This window comes from Delphinapterus leucas, chromosome 3, assembly GCF_059928025.1.
Source record: "Delphinapterus leucas isolate spDelLeu-1000000601 "Yukka" chromosome 3, BTC_Dleu_Yukka2, whole genome shotgun sequence".
NCBI classification, from domain to species: Eukaryota; Metazoa; Chordata; class Mammalia; order Artiodactyla; family Monodontidae; genus Delphinapterus; species Delphinapterus leucas.
In genome coordinates this window covers 54,734,007-54,753,502 of record NC_143131.1, presented here as the reverse complement: position 1 = coordinate 54,753,502, position 19,496 = coordinate 54,734,007, and the positions used below count along the sequence as shown (strand labels likewise).

The following is a 19,496-nucleotide window of genomic DNA, read 5'->3' as shown; positions in this document are numbered from 1 at the left end:
AATCTATAGGATTCTTCAACAGAACCGTGGCAAACATCTTCACTGTTCAAAAGCCTTATTTGATTTTAGAAACTTCTCGTTACCCAGGAAAACGCCCTGGGAAAGAAATGAATATCAATGACTGGCAAAACTAGAAAAGACCCTGCTTAACAGATTTTCTGTTTCACCTGTTGGTTCCCCTGCATTTCCACACCAACGTTACTGTCCAATCCAGAGTCAGTCATTAAGAGTTGTGATTGTTTGTGTTTTTTAAGAGTATCGTAGCACAGATTTAAGATGAGTTTTCTTGACCGAGGTTTCCAGGGTCCATCAAAGGAGACTGCTGGCCCATAAACAATATTTCAACCACCCCTAATTTAAAGAATCAATATCCTTTTATAAACCAATTTTTAAAAATCAGATAATAATTCAAAGGTTCTATTAAAGTTACAGACAACCTTAATACAAAAAGAAAAAGGCTTTTTATAGAACCAGGAAACAGAACTGGATGAGACTATTTGACCAGTGATAGTGAATTCATTCAGCTGATGAATCATTTTTATTTACTAAAGACACTCTATAGTTTATCTAGCAGTCACTATTCTGAAAGCCCATTTTAGTGTAGAAATTTACAGGCAAATCAGCTCAAGGGAGCTCTTGAAGTGCTATATGAAGCTGATACCCACAAGTCTGCTTTCTTCTGAAACCACTCTTCTCCATCTAAATGCAAAAGACGATGTTTAAAATGTACCTATAAAATGTATGAGGGTGATGGAAGATTAATGACACACGTATTCAAATAATCAATAATGTGTCTTAAGCCTTTAATGGTGCTGAAATTTATTGTAAAGAGGTCACAGAATAAAATAAACAATTGCCTTACAAAGGATATATTTTACTTAGTAAGTAATAGGTCCTATTTGTTAAAGGGTACGAATTGGACTTTTTTGGAAGTTATTTTCTCCAATGTGCTATTTCAAAGAGCACCAGCTGAAAGTACACTGGAATTGGGAACCCTGAGATTGAAGAGCACAGAGTAAGGTAGGATCCCCTGTTTCTTGCTTCACACCTTCCCTCCATCACCCATGAAAACTGGTGCTGCTGGGCTGCTCCTGTGATGCAATAAATCTAGTGGGTGCCAGGCCCTGTGCTACTCATTTTCTCCTACAGGGTTTCATTTAAGCCTTACCCCTACCCTGCAATTATAGGAAGGGTGACCGCCATTTTTTTCTGATGGGGAAATTGAACCTTGGAAAAGTTACATTGTGATTTGCCCAAGGTCAGCCGTCTCACATTAAGCAAAGACAAAGTAGCCTTGATGACCCTTTCCCATACTGCACCAGCCCTGGACACTCAACTGAAAAACATTTTTATGTGAGAAATAATAAGTCCTTATTCACCTAAGCTGCTGTTAGTTGCGTTTGCAGTTACTTGCAGCTAAATACATTCCTGATACTCTCCAAAAATAGTAGTGAACTTTGCAAGCTCCAAAGTCAGCTTTGGAGCAGTGTATCCAAAGGTACACCTGGCATTAAGACAACCCTGACACCATCAACTCTGAGCATTAGGAGGGCTGGTGCTTGTTACCCAGAGAAAAAGATCAAATGTTCCTTAAATTAAGATTAGATTGTATGAGAAACAAAATCCTTGGAAACACTGATTACAGATCTGTCAATGTGGTTCCTTTTTCCAAAATCAATTGGGAGGGCCGCGCAGCGTGTGTTAATGACTTTGAAGCTAACCAAAGAGACTCCAAACTTAATGGTATCACACTTGTGACAGTTAATTAGCAGAAAATATTAAAGTACAGTGGAGTTTTTGCCTTTTTTTTTTTTTTTTAGCATCAAAAGCAATAAAAGCCTTTGGGGTTTTAATTGCTTCTTCCCTAAGACTGAATTCTATTCTCATTGCAAAGACAGAATCCTCTCTCTCAAAGTCAAAATGACCCCTTGTGTGATGTTTTTGGACCAGAAGGACTACAAGAGTGGACATTTAAACTGAAGACCCAGGAAAGTTTTCATAAGGTGGCCTCTTATTTTTACTAACTGAAAAATTAAGTATTTTCCGAGCAGGAGGCTCTCCCCCTTATCATATGTGAACGCTGCCATTTTAATTCAGGGGTGAGTTTAGGTGATTTCCACTATGGTTTCTATTATACTAATTAGGTTCTTCCTTTTAAAAATAAAAAGCATACTAGACCTTATTGTACTGACATGATTGCTGTATTATAGAGAAGCTATGTGTTACTGGATTACAGTAACCTTGGAAACCTGAAATTCATAGTCAAGTCTGGATGTACTGTCTATAGAAGCAAAAAAAAACCCCAACAGTCTAAACTGACTATACTATAACATAGTATGAACAAAGGGGGAAAATCAACTCTCAAACACTGAAGAATACAAAATTACAGGCAGCCTAAACTATCTTTCAAAGTCACACAATTTAGACAAGCTGATGAATTGGCACTAATGCTTTTAAATGGTCCTATCACTTTAAATGCTAGTAAAAAAAAAAGAAAAGAGAAAGTAAACTAAATTACACTGAATAGAATTATGTATCAATTAGGAAAAACGAAGCTAAGTAAAATAGACTGTTAAAGAACTACATGTCTCTTTTTTTTATTGAGATATAATTGACATAGCATTGTATGAGTTTAAGGTGTACAACATACTGATTGGATACATGTGTATTGCAATATAATTGCCATTGTAGTGTCAGCTGACACCTCTATCATGTCACATAATTATCATTTCTTCTAGTGATGAGAAAAAATTAAGATCTAGTCTCTTGGCAAGCTTAATGTTTATAATACAGTTTGTGGTCTATAATCACTGCACTGTGTGTTAGCTCTCCAGGACTTATTTATGTGTTAGTTGCAAGTATGTCTCCTTAAACAACATCTCTCCCATTCCCCCAGCCCCAGCCCCTGCTAACCACCATTACTCTCATTTTTCTAGTTCAGTTATTTTAGATTCCACATATAAGAGATAATATGTGTCTTTTAAAGATAGAACCTAAATATAAAAACCCTAAGTGCTAAATGCTATACGCTAATTGAATTAAGTTGCTAACCCACGTGTCCTTAGGCTCACCAGGAGGAAAGTGCTGAGATGGCAGAGCCGTAAGAAGGCAGCCAGGCAGGGAGGCTCAGGAACCTGGCTTAGGACGATGGCCTTGGGCAAATGACTTACCCTCTCTGTGGCTTCCTTCCCTCACTGGAGACGATCAATCATAAGAGTTCATAGTGTCATTGTGAGGATTAAATGAAAGGATACATATAAAGTACCTAGAAAAGTGACTGGCACACATCGAGCATGCTGATATTAGGTTATTATTCTATCTTAAATATTCATTCACAAATCTGACATTGCAACCCTAAGGTTTTGCAATTCGAAAGTGTAAAGTGTTCATCTACACAATAGGTAGTTATGCTGATATATCGTCTGTGCACCAAAGCACAGATGAAAACTAGTAATACACTTAAATATTCTACTTGAATGAAAGCTTAGAGAATCTATCCTTGAATTTCTTATTGATACTCTCAGGTGCTTTCCAAACGAATTCTGCTGCGTTAAAACTAAGCCAAAATAGATTACCTGGGCCATTGTAACTGCCCTTTGTCAAGCACAAAGTCCATCTCAATGAAAAACAAACTTCCTGGGCTTCCCTGGTGGCACAGTGGTTAAAAATCTGCCGGCCAATGCAGGGGACACACGGTTCAAGCCCTGGTCTGGGAAGATCCCACATGCCGTGGAGCAACTAGGCCCGTGAGCCACAACTACTGAGCCTGCGCGTCTGGAGCCTGTGCTCCGCAACAGGAGAGGCCCGCGCACCGCGATGAAGAGTGGCCCCCGCTTGCCACAACTAGAGAAAGCCCTTGCACAGAAATGAAGACCCAACACAGCCAAAAATAAATAAATAAATAAATTTTAAAAAAGGAAAAACTTCTTAAAAAGCCAGATTCCATTTTTACCCCCACATATGCCACACAAGTTGGCATATGTTCCAAGCATTCCATAGTGTATCTTTTAAGCAGACCCTTTTTATCTTGTGTAGCTTTCATTAAATTACAAGAGAAAAAGTATTTCTCACTAGGACAGGAATAATGCTAGATTTGTCATCTACTCTGTTTTCATTCTATATTTCTCTCACTCTACCTTTCATCAATAAATAACAGTGTTGCTTTAACTAAAAAGTGTGGAAAATTCTGATTGAATTTTCCACTTCAGAGTACACAAAATCATTCCATCTAACATGCTGTGTTAGAAAATCTATGCCCTATTCCGACCTCCTGTTGCAGCCTATTTCAAGTATTGGTGATGCACCATATCACACTGCATGGCTGGTGAAGGAGAGTAAACATATTGACTGAGAAATGTTTTGAAAAAAACCTCTATTCCACCTAGATCCTGGCTACTGTCAAAAACCACAAACATGTTTGCATTCTGTCTGTGCAAGAGCATGACAGAGTTCTCACAGAAATTCCCACAATAAGCGACACCAGCTACTTGCCTAATTCTCCATCTAAGCAGGACCATGCAAGGCGGGGGCTGGGGTAGGGGGAGCAAGAGTCAGCCCAAATAATATACTCAAGAGGTGTAGGAGAGAAGATGTTATTAACTGTGCCCTTCCTTTCACCTATTTGCAAGGTTAAAACAAAATTTAGTGGAAGAGATTACCATCACAGTGAGAAGGCACAACTCAGCCAGCAGGCAAGGAACACATGGAAGGAAAGGTAATATATTGATTGACCTTTCCTTCCAATTGCAGTCTAGGCAGCTTGCTGTCTTTTTTCATTGGGAGGGATGTGACAGCTGACCTAGCCTATTTTCCTGGACTAGCAAACTGGGACAGTCCTTGGAGAAGAGAGGCTGAGACCAGTACACACCTACAATGGCAGAGCACAACATTAGCTCTGTCCTAAGTAGCAGGCCCTAAGTATAATGCTGTAATCTTCTGGATTAGAGCTCTTCCTCCCTCCAAAAGTGCTAGTTTCCTTACCAGAAAACAGTGGGGAAGACATTTCCCAGGTGTAGAGAGTGGCAGCTGATATGAATTATTCATATTCCTTGAAATAAAGAGCAACAGGTCCATTTAACTCAACATTTCCCAAAGAACTTTGCTAATGGGTATTGACAAGAAAAACTTAATAGTTCCTTTGTAAAAGTTCTGTATTCAAATAAGTTTGAGAAACACCTAATACAGCTCAGAGAATTTACCTACTGCAAGATTTCCCCAAGATTTTTTAAATTATTGGCATTTTATTTAACAAGATCAAGGGCCATGGTCTGCAGTGTTCCCCAAATTAATGGAACCATGGAACACTTCGGGGAAAACATCACTGAGGCACATACACAGAACAAGCTTTGAGAAATGTAAGTTTAACTGAGCATTTACTTTAGTACAATGATAGGATGACCATAAGAAGAGCAGAGACCAAATCAATGCCATGGGATACACCAGTGACTGCATTTAGTAACTGAATTTCACAGTCTGGTATTGCACTCTGATGAAAAGAGGTAGGTGCTCTACACTGTAATTCAATCAAGTGTCCCCTAGTACACCCTGAAAGACTGTACAACAATTCCAAGAGAAGACTGAAAACAACAGCTACATAACAAATCCCTCGTGCACAACAGTGATCAAGTTGCTAAAGAAATAAGCCCAAGGCATAAAATCACATGACTACCATGCCATAGGTCTACAGTTCATGTGAAAGATACATCCAGGAAATAAAGACTATTATCACAGTCATGTGTGTCTAATAGTGATGGAATAACACAACTAAGCCCCTATTTATGAATGGTTAGGCTTTTCTTTGTTCCCTTTTCCCTATTGGCAAATTCCCTGATCTCCTTGGACAAATCTCCTATTTCTGAGACTTCCACTTCCATTCAGGAAGTAGACAATCACAAGAGACCATTACTCTCAATTACATGTGTGAAGATGTGAAGAAAAGCTAGAAATGAAAAGTATGTTATCACTTTGTCTGGTTCCTCTCTTACCCATCCATGGCAGATTCCTCCTCCTCCTGACATTCCACCATGATAGCCATGGGCCTTTTCCTTCAAGAATTTATCATTCTGGAGTTCCCTTTTTAGGTTTATTTATGCCCTTAGCTTTTTAAATTATTTTTTAAAGTATGATTTTGTAGCTTACACACCTTGTTTTGATTGTGAAGATAACAACGATGGTCTCTTGTCATTGTCCACATTCTAAGTGGAAGAGGAAGCCTGAGAAGTAGGAGATGTTGCTTTTTCATGTGTTTATAATTCTGAGTAGGTGCCAAACATTTTGAATGAAAGAACAGTAGAAATTGAGGTAAATAGTATTTAGCTCCAGGAAAAGGCGTGTCTCTTCTATGCCACACCACTTGAGTCAGGGTGATGAGTCATTCTGTACACTACCTGAACTGTGCAGGTACTGTTGAAATCCATGGTCAAGAAAAGAAACCAGCAATACAAACAGATGTGGAGATAGCCAAGATCTTGACGTTACCAGACAAAGACTCAAAAATAACTATGCAAAAGGATACAGTGGCAAAGATGTGCGACAACATGAATGAAGACATGGCAAATTTCACTAGAGAGATAGAAACTATAATAATAATAAAGAACATGAGGAAAAGCTGAACTGAAAGATACCAGAGTGAAATGGATTTACCAGCTGGCTGAGCAAAGCTAAACAAGGGATAAATAAAGTTTAAGTCGAAATGATAGAAATTATCCAAAATGAATCACCAAGAGAATAAAGCATAAAGCAAAAACAAAAAAGAGTGTCTAAGATCTGTGGGACAATATCCAACTGCCTAACATAGGTACAAATAGAGCCCCAGAAGGAGAGGAGAGAAAATGAAGTAGAAGATATATTTGAATAGATAATGGCCAAAGACTTTCCAAAAAAACTGATGAAAGGCATCAATCCACATATCCGAGAGGCTCAGTGAATTCCAAGCAGAATAAATACAAAGAAAATCATACTTGGGCGCATCTTAGTCAAATCTCTTTTTCAGGCAAGAAGCAGATAAATATGTGTGAGATAGTGGAAAGGGAGAACTTATAAAAAAAAATTAACTTGAAAAAATGTTAAAACAGGCAATGGTGTTATCAAGATGATCAAGCCAGTTACAAAAAGATACCATGGTCTCCAAGCATTGGCCAGCAAGTGTGTTTGAGGTGCTCAGGCTGCTCTTCTCAGTACCGTCAGCAAAGAAACTCCTTCCAAAACCCTGTCAGAATCCATAGAACACCCCCAGGCAAAATAAGCATTGCCTAGCTAAATGTTTAAATTGCTGTTTTAGAGTAGCTGGTTATGTTTTGATTTGTTTTTCTTTTTGCCTAGGGGTAGAGGGGTATAAGGGGCAAACAGGATACAGAAGTCCTTGAAGGCAAAGAAACAATTTCAGTAATTCTTCATAAAGCTAGAGCTAAATTGGATAACCTGTACTTAACCCAACTGATGATCTTTTCACCTCTAAATTAAAAAGATTTCCTACACCCTTCCTCGAATAAATCGCTAATCTCATCTTGGCCACTTGCCTGTTACACAAGTCTTTGGTAAGCACTACTCTGATGACTCTGAGAAAAGTCAACAAATGTAATTCACCAGTTTTTCAAAGCCTTTGAAAAAAAGAATCCACCTAAGGACAAGAGAGGTTGGGCTGTAACAATTCACCTATGCCTACTTAACCTTTGCCAGCTGAAACAAAAAAAAAAGAGAGAGAAAGAAAACTGCTACAAAAATCTGTGTTGGGAAAGAGAAACGGGCCAAATTAAATAGTTCTTTCCCCTCAATATTTTCAGTCACAACATTTAAATGGCCTTAAAATAGAAATTCCAGCACCTAAAATATTAAAAGCCAATGATTATGGTTTTTACACTTGTTCTTTACCTCTATTTTGAAGCCCAATCCCATTCTTTTCTTAAAAACAAAAATTTACTGGATAATGAATTAGGATGTTGGCAAATAGTATCAGGAAAGAAATGCAACTGTGAAAACAAAAATAGAAATTTAAAACATTCTGAAAACTGCTACAAGGGTAACACAGGGGTCTGCTGGGGTGGTGGTAATGCTCTGTGTTTTAAATCTTGGTGTTGTTACCTGGGTATAGTCAGTGTGTGAAAGTTCACTGATATCTGCATTTTTTGGATATGTGTTACTCTTACAGAAAAAAAAAATCACTCAGATCTTTGGGATAATATCAAACTTAAAATATCTGTACTTTTCTGTATATATGTTATACCTCAATAACAAGATTTTTTTCAAAAGGCAGCAGGCTATACTCACCTTCAAGCTTAAGCACTAAATCCCATAAATGCCTGGCCACAAAATGGCCAAATCGTTCAGTATGAGTTACCGGAACTGAATTCCAAAGGCATGTTTTAGCCCTGTAATTTTGACTGCTTCAATACTGTGTTTACATGATACATTATACACAGAATCATGGAAAATAAATAAGTGGAATCCACTTTCTGTAGAATTACTTGTATGTATCTGAGTAGAGAGATGTTAGGCTGAAAAAACTGGGGTGCCCTTTGCCCACTTTTCAACTGCATTGTTAGGGCTCTAGAATTCTGTTAAAGCCAACAGAGAAATACATCCTTGTAAACTGGGAGGGACACACAAAGGAACGGTAAGGAGAATGAATGCTTTTCAGATAGTTTTGCAGCATTACGTAGGACCCTAGTGCTATGGAGTCAGGTGGCAGGAGAGTGGGATATAGGTCAAAGGAGGTCTCTGGCACAGGAGGCAGAAGAACGTCACCACGGGTACTGTGGTTGCCTTCCTTTTGAACCCTGAGAAATGCCGCTCAGTACAGGGTGTCGCCCGGGAAAGGGCGGAGCCCCTCCTAGATGGTGGTGCAAAGGGCATGGTGTGGTAGCTAAGCGCAAGGACTAACTGGGCTTCACCGTGTGCTAGCTCTGGACCTCCTGCAAGTGATTTAACTTCTCTGTGCTGTCTGCCAAAGGCAGTGAACTGCGCACAGGTGTGCCAGGTAGACAGATCATGTTGTTAGTGTAGCCCCAAAATGCAACCTCAGACTCAGCCTGAACCTGAAGGGAACTGATCGTTTGGAATATGGGAAAACATTACCCTTCGAGTGTGATGTACAATGTCATAGCTTTGTCCTGTAAGCTGACAAGGGCAGTCCATAGGAGTTTAGATTGAACATCAAAGACATGGAGTTAAACAATGACCAGAGGAGAGGTGAAAATTCATTTACCTGTCCATTCAAGGCCTTCCTGATGATCCACACTATGTAGGTGTTTATCTATTTATGTCTAAGGCCTGCAGCTCAATCTGTTTTATCCTTTGATAAGGTGAGTTTGCCTTGAACTCATTGAGAGACTTTCTGCTTTCCTTCACGAGTGGTCTGTGCCCTCCACTGCTGGTAACGGAAGCAACTAACTGTGGTGAAAATCGAGAAAAGGTAGAGCGTTTCTTCCCACACCTCAGAAACACCCAAAACCTGTAGCAATGTTTAGAATCTTTGACTTCTCTATTGTTTTCACTTTTAAAGGCTTATGTTTTTCATAATGTCGCTTCCCAGCAATCCTAACTTCATGCCCAGTAAAAGTGACAGAAGTTTTGGTTTTTCAGGTTTACCCACTGTGTTCTGTTCCTGAATCTGGGTGCTGGTCACACAGGATTGTCCAGTTTGTGGAAATTCATCAAGCTGTACGCCTGCGAATGTATGTTGTATTTCAATAAAAAGTTTTATACACATGCGTACACACACAAGTACACGCAATTTTTAAAAAACTGGCAGCCTCCACAAAAAGGGAGTAGTTGCAACTGCCAGGTGTGGTCCAAGGGCACCACGGGTGGAAAGGCTCTGGTCCTCCTTCACCACTTCAGCTATGTCCATCCCAGGCAGCCAGGCAGGATAGTTAAGAACAGGGATCCCAAGAGCCAGACTGACTGGGCTCGAATCCAGGCTCTCTTTCTACTCTAGCCGTGCGATCCCGTGCACGCTTCAGTGGCCTCACCTGCCAAACGGCCATCAACAAACAGTACCACCCTCCTGAGGATGCTGTGAGGAGTAAAGTCGTTAGTCCTGTGTGTACAGAACCTAGAACCAGGCGGACATGTGTCAGGGCTGCATAAGTGTCAGCTGCTCCATGATTTGTAAGAGCACTGCTTCCATTCCTAGAGACTTCTTTAAGTCTCCCGTATACCATATTTCTTGGCCTATCTACCTACTTTCATGTGGGGAGATTCAAGTGTACAGATTCAAGTGTCTCCTCAGACAGAGAATATTATTCCCACCCATCAGTTTATTTACTTGCATACCGAACTTTCGACACCCCTTCCCTGTCTCCAGCCCACCTTTCTAATGTGCCTGATGGATATTCATCTACTTGTACGAGCGCCCGGAAAATGCAAGTTGTATGATGTACATGTATTTTTAATCGACATTACAAGCATGGTAGTAAAGAACTGAATTTGTTTAAGCTTTGTTTTTCCACACAATAATATGTTTTAGGCTCCAGCCACATTGCTGCTTGTCCCTTCAAGGCTGCTGCTTCTAACTGCTAGATGTTATGTGACGTACCCTGTTTTTCCAATCACTCTCTCAACTGTCTACACCCACAACATCCCCAAACTTTCTGGGGTAACAAGAATGCTGCAAGAAGCATCTGTGTCCTCCAACAGAGGCCAGTTCTTTTGGATCGGGATTGCTGGTTCGTAGGGCAGACTGTGTCTAGTTCAACTAAGAGCTGTCATTTTACTACCCAAAACAGCCCGGTCACTCTACGGAATGTGTGCACCAGACCATTTCATTATAAGAACAATCTTAATGAGGTTATTCCCCCGCTGTATGGATGAGGAAACAAGAGACTTTCCCTCGGCCACACAGCTAATACACAGAACTTGAGAACAGTCTGCGTGATGGCAAAGCCCGTCTGCATCCCACCAGGGACAGCCATACAGGAGCATCCCCTTCCATGTCACCTATTCCCTCCATTCCGGTCTGGCCCATCACATTACCTTGTGCATTCTCCTAATGTTCACGCCCATATTCAAGGTTTAAAAAGCCCTTTCCGGGCTTCCCTGGTGGCGCAGTGGTTGGGAGTCCATCTGCCGATGCAGGGGACACGGGTTCGTGCCCTGGTCCGGGAGGATCCCACATGCCGCGGAGCGGCTGGGCCCGTGAGCCATGGCCGCTGAGCCTGCGCGTCCAGGGCCGCAGCGGTGGGAGGCCCGCGTACCGCAAAGAAAAAAAAAAAAAAAAGCCCTTTCTGGGACTTCCCTGGTGGCCCAGTGGGTGGCACTCTGAGCTCCCGATACAGGGGGTCCGGGTTCAATCCCTGGTCGGAGAACTAGATCCCGCATGCATGCCGCAACTAAGAGTTTGCATGCTGCAACTAAGAAGTCCGCATGCCACAACTAAGACCCAGCGCGGCCAAAATGAATAAATAAATTCTTTTTTTAAAGCTTTTTCCTTCCTTCAGGGCCCTGATGAAAACCCACCGGCTCCAGGAAGCCTTTTCTGACTGTGGGTCACAGATGTCTTTTGGTTCAAAATCAACGCCCCTCTGACATTGTTTACCAAACAATTGATTACTGTCTCTGCATTATTTCTTTGCCAATTACATTACATTCTGAAGGTAAGAACTAAATCCTACAAGTTATATTCCTCCATGCCTACCACACAGCTGAGTATATGACAAACATTCAAAAATAAGTATAAGTGTACAGACTTTTAACAATGCAGACATTCTACCTCAAGGATCATCTGGTCCTAAGCCCTTATCTTACAAGACGGAAAAAAAAAATCCTCAAAAAGTTAGATAATGATTACCTGATAACCATAATAAGAGTAATCATAATTTAAAGGATAGCTACAATTTTTCTGGCACTCATTAAGTGCCTATCTATGTGGTAAAAACTTTTCATACATTCTCTCATTTACTCCTCAAAACAATCTCATGAGGTGGATATTATTTTGTTCTCAGATGAAGAAACTGAGGCTTTCTCAGGGTGATTAAGTAACTGCCCCAAAGTCATACCTATTAAGTTGCAGATATAAGATTCACACCTACTTTAGCTGGGACCAAAGGCAATTTATAGATGGCTGATGTACAAACAAAGAAACAAAAGCTATAAGCTGCCTCAAAAATTTCTGTCATCAATGTATCACCCCTAAAAGCCTTTGTAAAAAAAAGTTTACGTAGTACAATATTTTATATGACTAAAATATTCCCAGAATAATTATGGCAACCAATCTTCCCAGCCCCTTCCCCATCTTTCTACCTCCTTAAATATAGTAACAAGTATTACATCCTCCAAAAGAGAAGAAATTATTCTTTAACACTTGAAATTCCTGGGACTAGGAGGGTGTTAATTACCATCCAGAAACTCAAAGCATAATAAGGCTCAAAAATGTAGATATTTTAAAGCCTGTCCCCTTAGTACTTGAAAAGTCAACCTATTTTCTTTTGCTATTATAGAGAGAAACACAATTCCATGATTTCCATGGCTTTTATTCTACATCATCTTTGCAACTTTGAACTCTGGTCAAGGCAGCCTCTTGCCCCCTCTGAACAGTGGGTTTCTAAGGTCTCAGAGACATTTACTCTTCAGAGAGATAAAAATGAAAAAAGGATCAATCCTAAAAGGTTTATAGTAGTGAGAAAAGAAAACCATCTGCTCTGAGATAGCTCTGGGCTGATTTTCCCAGCAGGGGAGCCCAGGTTTTACAAACCTTATTCTCATTAGAAAAAGGTAGAGAAATCGCTGACAATTAGTATAAACGATTTTCAAGCCCTAAGGCATACTGAAACAATGTATCTTAGAATTATATGCAGGGTTTTGGTTAGCTGGAACACCTGTGCAGTTGGAGAGTTTGGTTTGTTTTTTAAGAGGATAGAATGTTACAGCACTTTCTGGTTTTGAAAGGTATTAGATGCTATGCCCACCGCTACTTACTGTCACATGCTCAAAATTTCAATACAGTCTCTATGAACCTATTTATTCTGGATCAGCAAAGCTTCCAAGGAAAAATGACAGTTCATCTAGAATAAATCTTCATTATTCTTTTGTGCTGAAATGCCAGGAGGTTTGAAAACTAATCCTCTGTACACTCTCGTGTTATCTTCTGTCCACCTCCTGTCTCCCCAGATCCTGTCCCCGACGCTCCCATATCAAATTGATTTTTATTTAACAGAAGCCTTTACCAGCTCCACAAATAACTGCTCTGTGGTCTTTGAACTATTATTCCTATTGCCCGTTTTCTTCATTCTTTGTTCATTTAATGCGTTACAGCATTCATACTGGGGGATAGACAGGTGAGCATATTCTCCAAACAAAAGACATTTTAGAAATTCCCAGTGGACAAGTTTAGCCAATCAGAGGTACATTACTTACCTTTGATTTCTCTCTAACTCTTTAACTCTTATTCAAATAAAATAGATTTAAAAGCTTGTTTTCCTATGCTCAAAGCACTTTCGAAGGCTTTCGAAGACTAAGATTAAAAAAATTCAGGCTAAAAAAAAAAGCCAACTCCTTGAGCAGAAAATGAGCACCGTATTTCTGGTCCATATTTTCCCCCATAGCTTTAAAGTAAGTAATTCCATTTTAAAAATTAACATCCGTTGAAGACACTGATAGAAGACCATCCAAAAATAATGCCTTGCAAGTCAAGAGAAAGGATGACGTTTGTAGAGGGATTTTAGGATTGAGAAATGCGATTCAAAAATCTCAGACTAAACGGTGAAGTATCTAGTTATAAAGAGCCTTGATGGAAAAGAAACATAATTCCATAATTTGACTAAGGGAACATTTAATAAACTCTCATTTAATAGAAGAGAAAAACCTTGAGCAATGGGGGCTCAGTGATAAGCGGCTGCCCAGGGCCATAGAGCTGGTTTATGACAAAGCCCAATGTACAACCCAGTCAAGGATATTCTTCCCGCCCCTCTGCATTGCTAATGGGAGACTAAGTATCTCTATTTGATCACACTTCTTTCCAGATTACAATGCCGACTCAACAAAATCAGTGTTCTCAAAAGATCTGGCAGCTGGTTTACTGTAAATTGTCACTGACCCAGGGTTTTTTTTTACTACAACTCAGATTATTGAGTTGAAGAAAATACAGTGCAGATTCTAAGCACCAACGTACTTATAACAAAAGGTCACTGGCTACACTGATGCATATTTCCATTTGCTATTTGTTGTCCAAGTAACCTATCCACACAAGAAATGTAGTTTCCCCCATCAGTTCCTAATATTAGGGAAAAAATTTAGGCCTTTCTCAAATTCCTAGTCCTGCAGTATCTGGGGAAGGAAAGGATTTGACCTTTAAAGCCTATTTGTTAACACTGGCTGAACCTATTCACACAGCACATGAAGGCACCAGACATTTTCTTTATAGCAGTTTAATGAGTTCCTCTAAGAGTGTGTCTAGAAAAAGCAGCCATGATTCTCACTCAAGACAAAAATGGAACCACAAAAAGACTCAACAGAAGAAACGCAACTAATTTACAGTGTAATATATAACTCTCTGCATGGGCGAGGCACAGTATTTCTGAAAATGCCAAGCAGAATGAAATGAACACAGGAAAAAAGGAAGAGGAGGAACAAAGCACACGCTGAGTTGAGTCCTTAAACCAGAGGTACATGCTGGGTACAATGTACGCGGTTAAGCACATTAACAGTGTGCTTAACCAGAGAGGATGCTTTAGTGCCTCATCAGTGAAAACTCTTAGGCGGGGCCTGAGAAGGACCTGGTGTGCTCTGCGCTGTGCTCTACTTGAGCAAGATCCACGTGATGAATCCATTCACCTTATTCAGAGCTAGTTTATCTTTTTCCCTCACATACTAACAGAGCTTTCATAACTTCATCACAAGGAACCTCAGCCAAAGTGAGTTGTCTGGAGCTTGGGGGTGGGGGGCACCCCAGGTACTTAATAGATGTAACAAAAGGCTAGGACATTTGGAGTCCCCTTTCAAATACTACCACACAGGCAGTGTGATATTCTGTATTGGTTAAAATTATATCCTATACCCAGTCGGTAGCCCTGATCAGGATTGACTCCCCCTCGCCGAGGGTGGTCAACTAGCATTACTTCAGAGGTATCTGTATCGCAGTCACACCCGAGATTTTGCTAATTGGCATACTGAAATGGGTTTTCATTGCCGAAATCAAAGTCAGTGTTCTCAGGATGTTAGAAACAGGATTTCATTGTTGAAACTAGCGGTATTTAAGGTAAGTGAATCGGCAAAGTCAATTTAGAGATATTCTCTGCCCTTGCATGAGCAGCGCATAAGAATCTATGAAAGTCTGTAACTTGGACCCTTAGGACTGGCACCCGAGGCCCAACTGTTCAATGGCCTTATGTCCAGCATCTGGGGCACAGAAGCCCCATTGCATGATGCCCACCATAAAAATGAGAGAATCCTGCCTCCGGAAAGTTGTCAGGTCATCAACCTTAAGTGGAACCTTCCAACGAGATTTGGCTGGAGCACTTAAAAGGCCTGAGAGCAGGGACTTCACTGAGTTTATAGGACAGGCACAATGCTTTGTGCCTGTTTGCCAGGAAATGTCTGTTTAATAAAAGTCTGTGTGCAGCAGAACTGGCCTGCGACTTACTTGAGCTGTGTGGGAACAGCAAATCCTTGCTCAAAACCTCAGCCACTTTTCTGTAGACCGTAAGAGTTGGGCGTGACCAAAATGACTTAAGACTATTCTCAACGAATATATCACACCTGGAACTGCTGTGCTGGAGCCCACCCACACCAGCTTGGTAAATTTCCAGGAATTTTACAAGCCAGTTGTTAAATACAGTCATTAATTGATTAAAAATATCTAAACTTCCAATGAAATACATTATATTGAAAACAAAGGTAAGAGATACTCAAAATTGGTTCACTTCCTAATTTTCTGCTATATTTTAACTAGGATTTGTGTCAACTGGATCTGTATATGTTAGAGCTCCACTGGGCATCTCTTCTCGGCTCTGAAGTTGCTTTTGTCAAACTGCTGTTTGAAATTGGCCGCGGTGGGAGTATTTACACCACAGAAACCAGCAGGTGCTACTTATCAGGGTTTTGCTTGTTTTCAGGTCTGGTGATTCAACGCCAGAACTCCCTTGGTGTGAATGGCCTTTGATTAATAGAGAAGACTTTGCCTCCTCTAAAGCCTTCAAATACACCAGCATAAATAAAAACTCACAACACCCTTTTCCTCACAAGGACCACACCGCCATGCACCATGCGACAGGACACACTCACTTTTGAAGCAGCTGGGTCCACTAGTCTCTGGCGATGTCGGGCTGAGTTGAAATGGCTCTTCGGAGGCTGCCCTTCCTGACAGGGAATGGAAGATGGGGATGAACGAGGTGGGAGAGGAGAAGGTGGGGCGTGGGATGATGGGAAAATGGTCGGAAAAGGGAGAGGGACAGCATTTAACGGCACTGTACTTGTCTGTTTCAGCTAAAATCCAACAATAAAAAGACATGACACGATTTTGCCCCACAAAACCACATGCCACGTGCAAGTCATTTTATTAAAAATAGCCTTGTATATGCATGTGTGTGATAAAGTCATGAACATAGCCCAGTATCACATTTCCCATCAAATCTGCACTTTCCTGTTACCTGATATTGCCCCTAATTATATTTCAAGAATACTAAGGAAAACTGGAGCACGATTTCCCTGAACATGAAGTCAATCTTCCTAGAATAGCAGAAGGCAGTAAGGGGCATTCTTAGACTTGCCGCCCATTTGGATATCACCAAAAAGACACAGAAATCACCGTCTTCCCCCAAACCAAGAAAACTCTCTTGCCTCAGAAGCTCCTCTCTTCTTCGTCCTGGCAGAATTCCTGGTGTCTGGCAGCCACCAAAAACTCTGCCCCTGAATGCAGTTAAATTTTATTGGATGGAACAGAGATTAAGCATTAAGTTTATAACCTAACCTGTGTAGAAGGGTGGTCGTTTTCTTAGACAAACCCTTGTATAATATATTGGACAAATGGATCAGGTAGAAAGACTTAACACCTCCCATCACTCATTCCATGTCAAACACACACACACACACACACACACACACACACATACACCCAAGCAACTGTATTTTAAAGGAAAAGTTTGGAATAGGGGCCCATGGTATAGAGGCCCATGGGGCCCATGGTATAGAGTTTCACTTCTCCATCTTTCAAAGCTGGATAACAGTAAACAAGAATCTAAGAAGCAAGCACAGTCCACTGTGAGCACTGACTTCAGGGATGGGGAGATGAAAGCAACAGAGAGACGGTCTCAGAAAACCCCTGGGCATAAAGCCCCGGGTCCAAGTGAGCATCTACCTAGGGAGTGAAGTATCTGTCACATGAGTATTAGCATCTGCTCACAGAGGAGAGTGTAAAGACCTCTACTTAGGTAAAAATGCGATGTCTGTATTACAATACTTGAGAATTCTTTTTTTCTTCTAAGAATAACAGCTCTGTTACTTTTAAGACATGGATCAATCACACCCACTTGAATTGCCAACAATCACTGCTTCGGTATCCAAAGTATAACGCTTACCTTTCAAACAGGAAGTGTTATAAGTAGCAGATTGCACATCAGGATTATGTTTTTCCTACTAACTGCCCTGCCAACACGCATTCTTTCCCTACCCTCTTCTGAAAAAAATGCAAGGCAATAGTTTTAAATCTCGGTTGACCTAGAAAATGTACCAAAGCTTTAACAGCAGAAATTGTTCTCATTAATTAACTGAATATTTGGCAAAACAAAACAAACAAAATTGAGTATGATTTCCCATTCAATAGAATCAATAGATTTTACATGAGAAATAGTTTTTTTAAATCAGATTATTTATTTAGCTTGATTTGAAACCTCCTTTAAATTTAATGGTTTATCAGAAAGTGGTTTAATGCTTTTTCTCCTAAAAAAAAAAGTTATCAGATGTAAATAAATACTTATCCTCATTAATATGTCTGGAGAACTACCTGCCCTTATCAACCTCCCTATGGAATGATTACAACCAATTTAAGAGTTCCAGTGCACAGTGCCAGGCTCCCACTCATCAGGAAAAAAATTAATCTTGGCGTTAAATACACAATTACAGTCAATGTGCAAATTAACTAAATCCTGAGCCTGTGGTTTATTGCTTTTCTTCTGACTTCAAGGTGAAAAATGTTATATATTTTTTAATTAGCTAATTGCACCATGAACTCAGCAGGGGGCAGCTGTTGATATTAAACTGTGACTCTCAATCTTAAACTCCCATTTTGTGAAAGGCTGGTTTAAAGAGGGCAAGCACATCCTTCAAGGGGAATGGAGGGGGAGGGTGGGTTTTCAAAACCTGGTCTCCACTTAGTCTCATTTATTGTGAAGTACACTGACGCTGTAACAATAGTCTGCTTGTGATGAACAAATAGGCCTATGAGATAATCAATATATTTACACAGATTCCAGTAATACATCTTAATAGAAACCAAAGAACAGCCTGGAGGATTAATGTCATTTTAATGAATTGCTTATCGAATAGAAATAAAGGGATTCTGAACAGTTCAGAGCAAGTTTTTCTCCATATGGCTCATGTCTGAAATTCATCTTAATTTTCAAAAATAGTCACACTGTATTCTGTTGTTGACAAAAAAAAGTTGGTGGTGGTCGGTGGCCTGTGTGTCCTAGAGTTACTGAGGCTTTGTAGATAGGTGGACATAGCTATGTCCTTGATAGGAACCTTTGAGAAGAATTTAATTCATTAGAAACTGGACATGTCACCTTCTTCACTTTAGGAAGACCTTCATTTAAAAGCTTTCCTTTCTTATTACAGGCCAGATTCCCTCATACAGCCAGGGAAGGTATCTGACCATAGCCAGCTCTATGAGTTCAATTGTGAAATATTTTACATTCTTTAAAAAGCAAACAGGGCCCTCAAAAACGGTATGGTAGGAAAGCAACATCCTTATATAACAAATTTGTATGTATAGCTTTCCATGTTCAAGAAAAACATTAAATTATATCTCTCAGGCCAACATTAAAGACAAAATTTGTGCCTTCATTTTCTTCCAAAATTCTTAGTCCCAAGAATCCATTTCTCCTCCTAAATGACGGCCTTCAGCCTCTGGTATCTGTCATTCCAGTCTGAGACATCAGTCTCCTGGTACCATTTACCTCCTGGCTAATGCCATCAACATCAGCAAAACAACAGATCGGACCTGGGTGGGCCCCAGGGGCTCTCAACTGAATGACTTATTTACATATGAAAATAGGGGCTCTTTACTACCAGGGGAGGGGGCAGAAGGAGGAGGGTTGGATTCCTCACCATTAGTTTTGTGGAAACAGAAGCACATTATGTTGCTTAGGTTAACTTATCAAAATCGTTTGCTGTGATCACCACTAATAAAAGTAGCAGCCCTCAGTTATGTCAATAAACTACTGAAAGATGACAAAAGAAGTGTTGACATGTACGTAACCTGGAAACTTAATGAGGCATATTTCACCTCCATGCTAAATGCTTTCATCAAGACTTCTCCTGTTAAGTAAGTCATTTTGGAAATTATA

At 40.3% G+C, this 19,496-nt stretch overlaps 1 protein-coding gene across 8 annotated transcripts in view; it reads right to left on the bottom strand.

Annotated features, from left to right (window-relative positions):
• The window catches only part of MAST4 (microtubule associated serine/threonine kinase family member 4), a 569,622-nt gene that overhangs the window by 280,327 nt on the left and 269,799 nt on the right, over window positions 1–19,496 (bottom strand). Inside the window, exon 4 of one of the 8 annotated variants that reach the window (XM_089908940.1) lies at window positions 16,216–16,290. The exons of the other annotated variants lie outside the window; for them this stretch is intronic. Within the exon in view, the coding sequence (XP_089765066.1) occupies window positions 16,216–16,290 (75 nt within the window). The remainder of the gene's footprint in view (window positions 1–16,215; window positions 16,291–19,496) is intronic. 8 annotated transcript variants of the gene reach the window in all.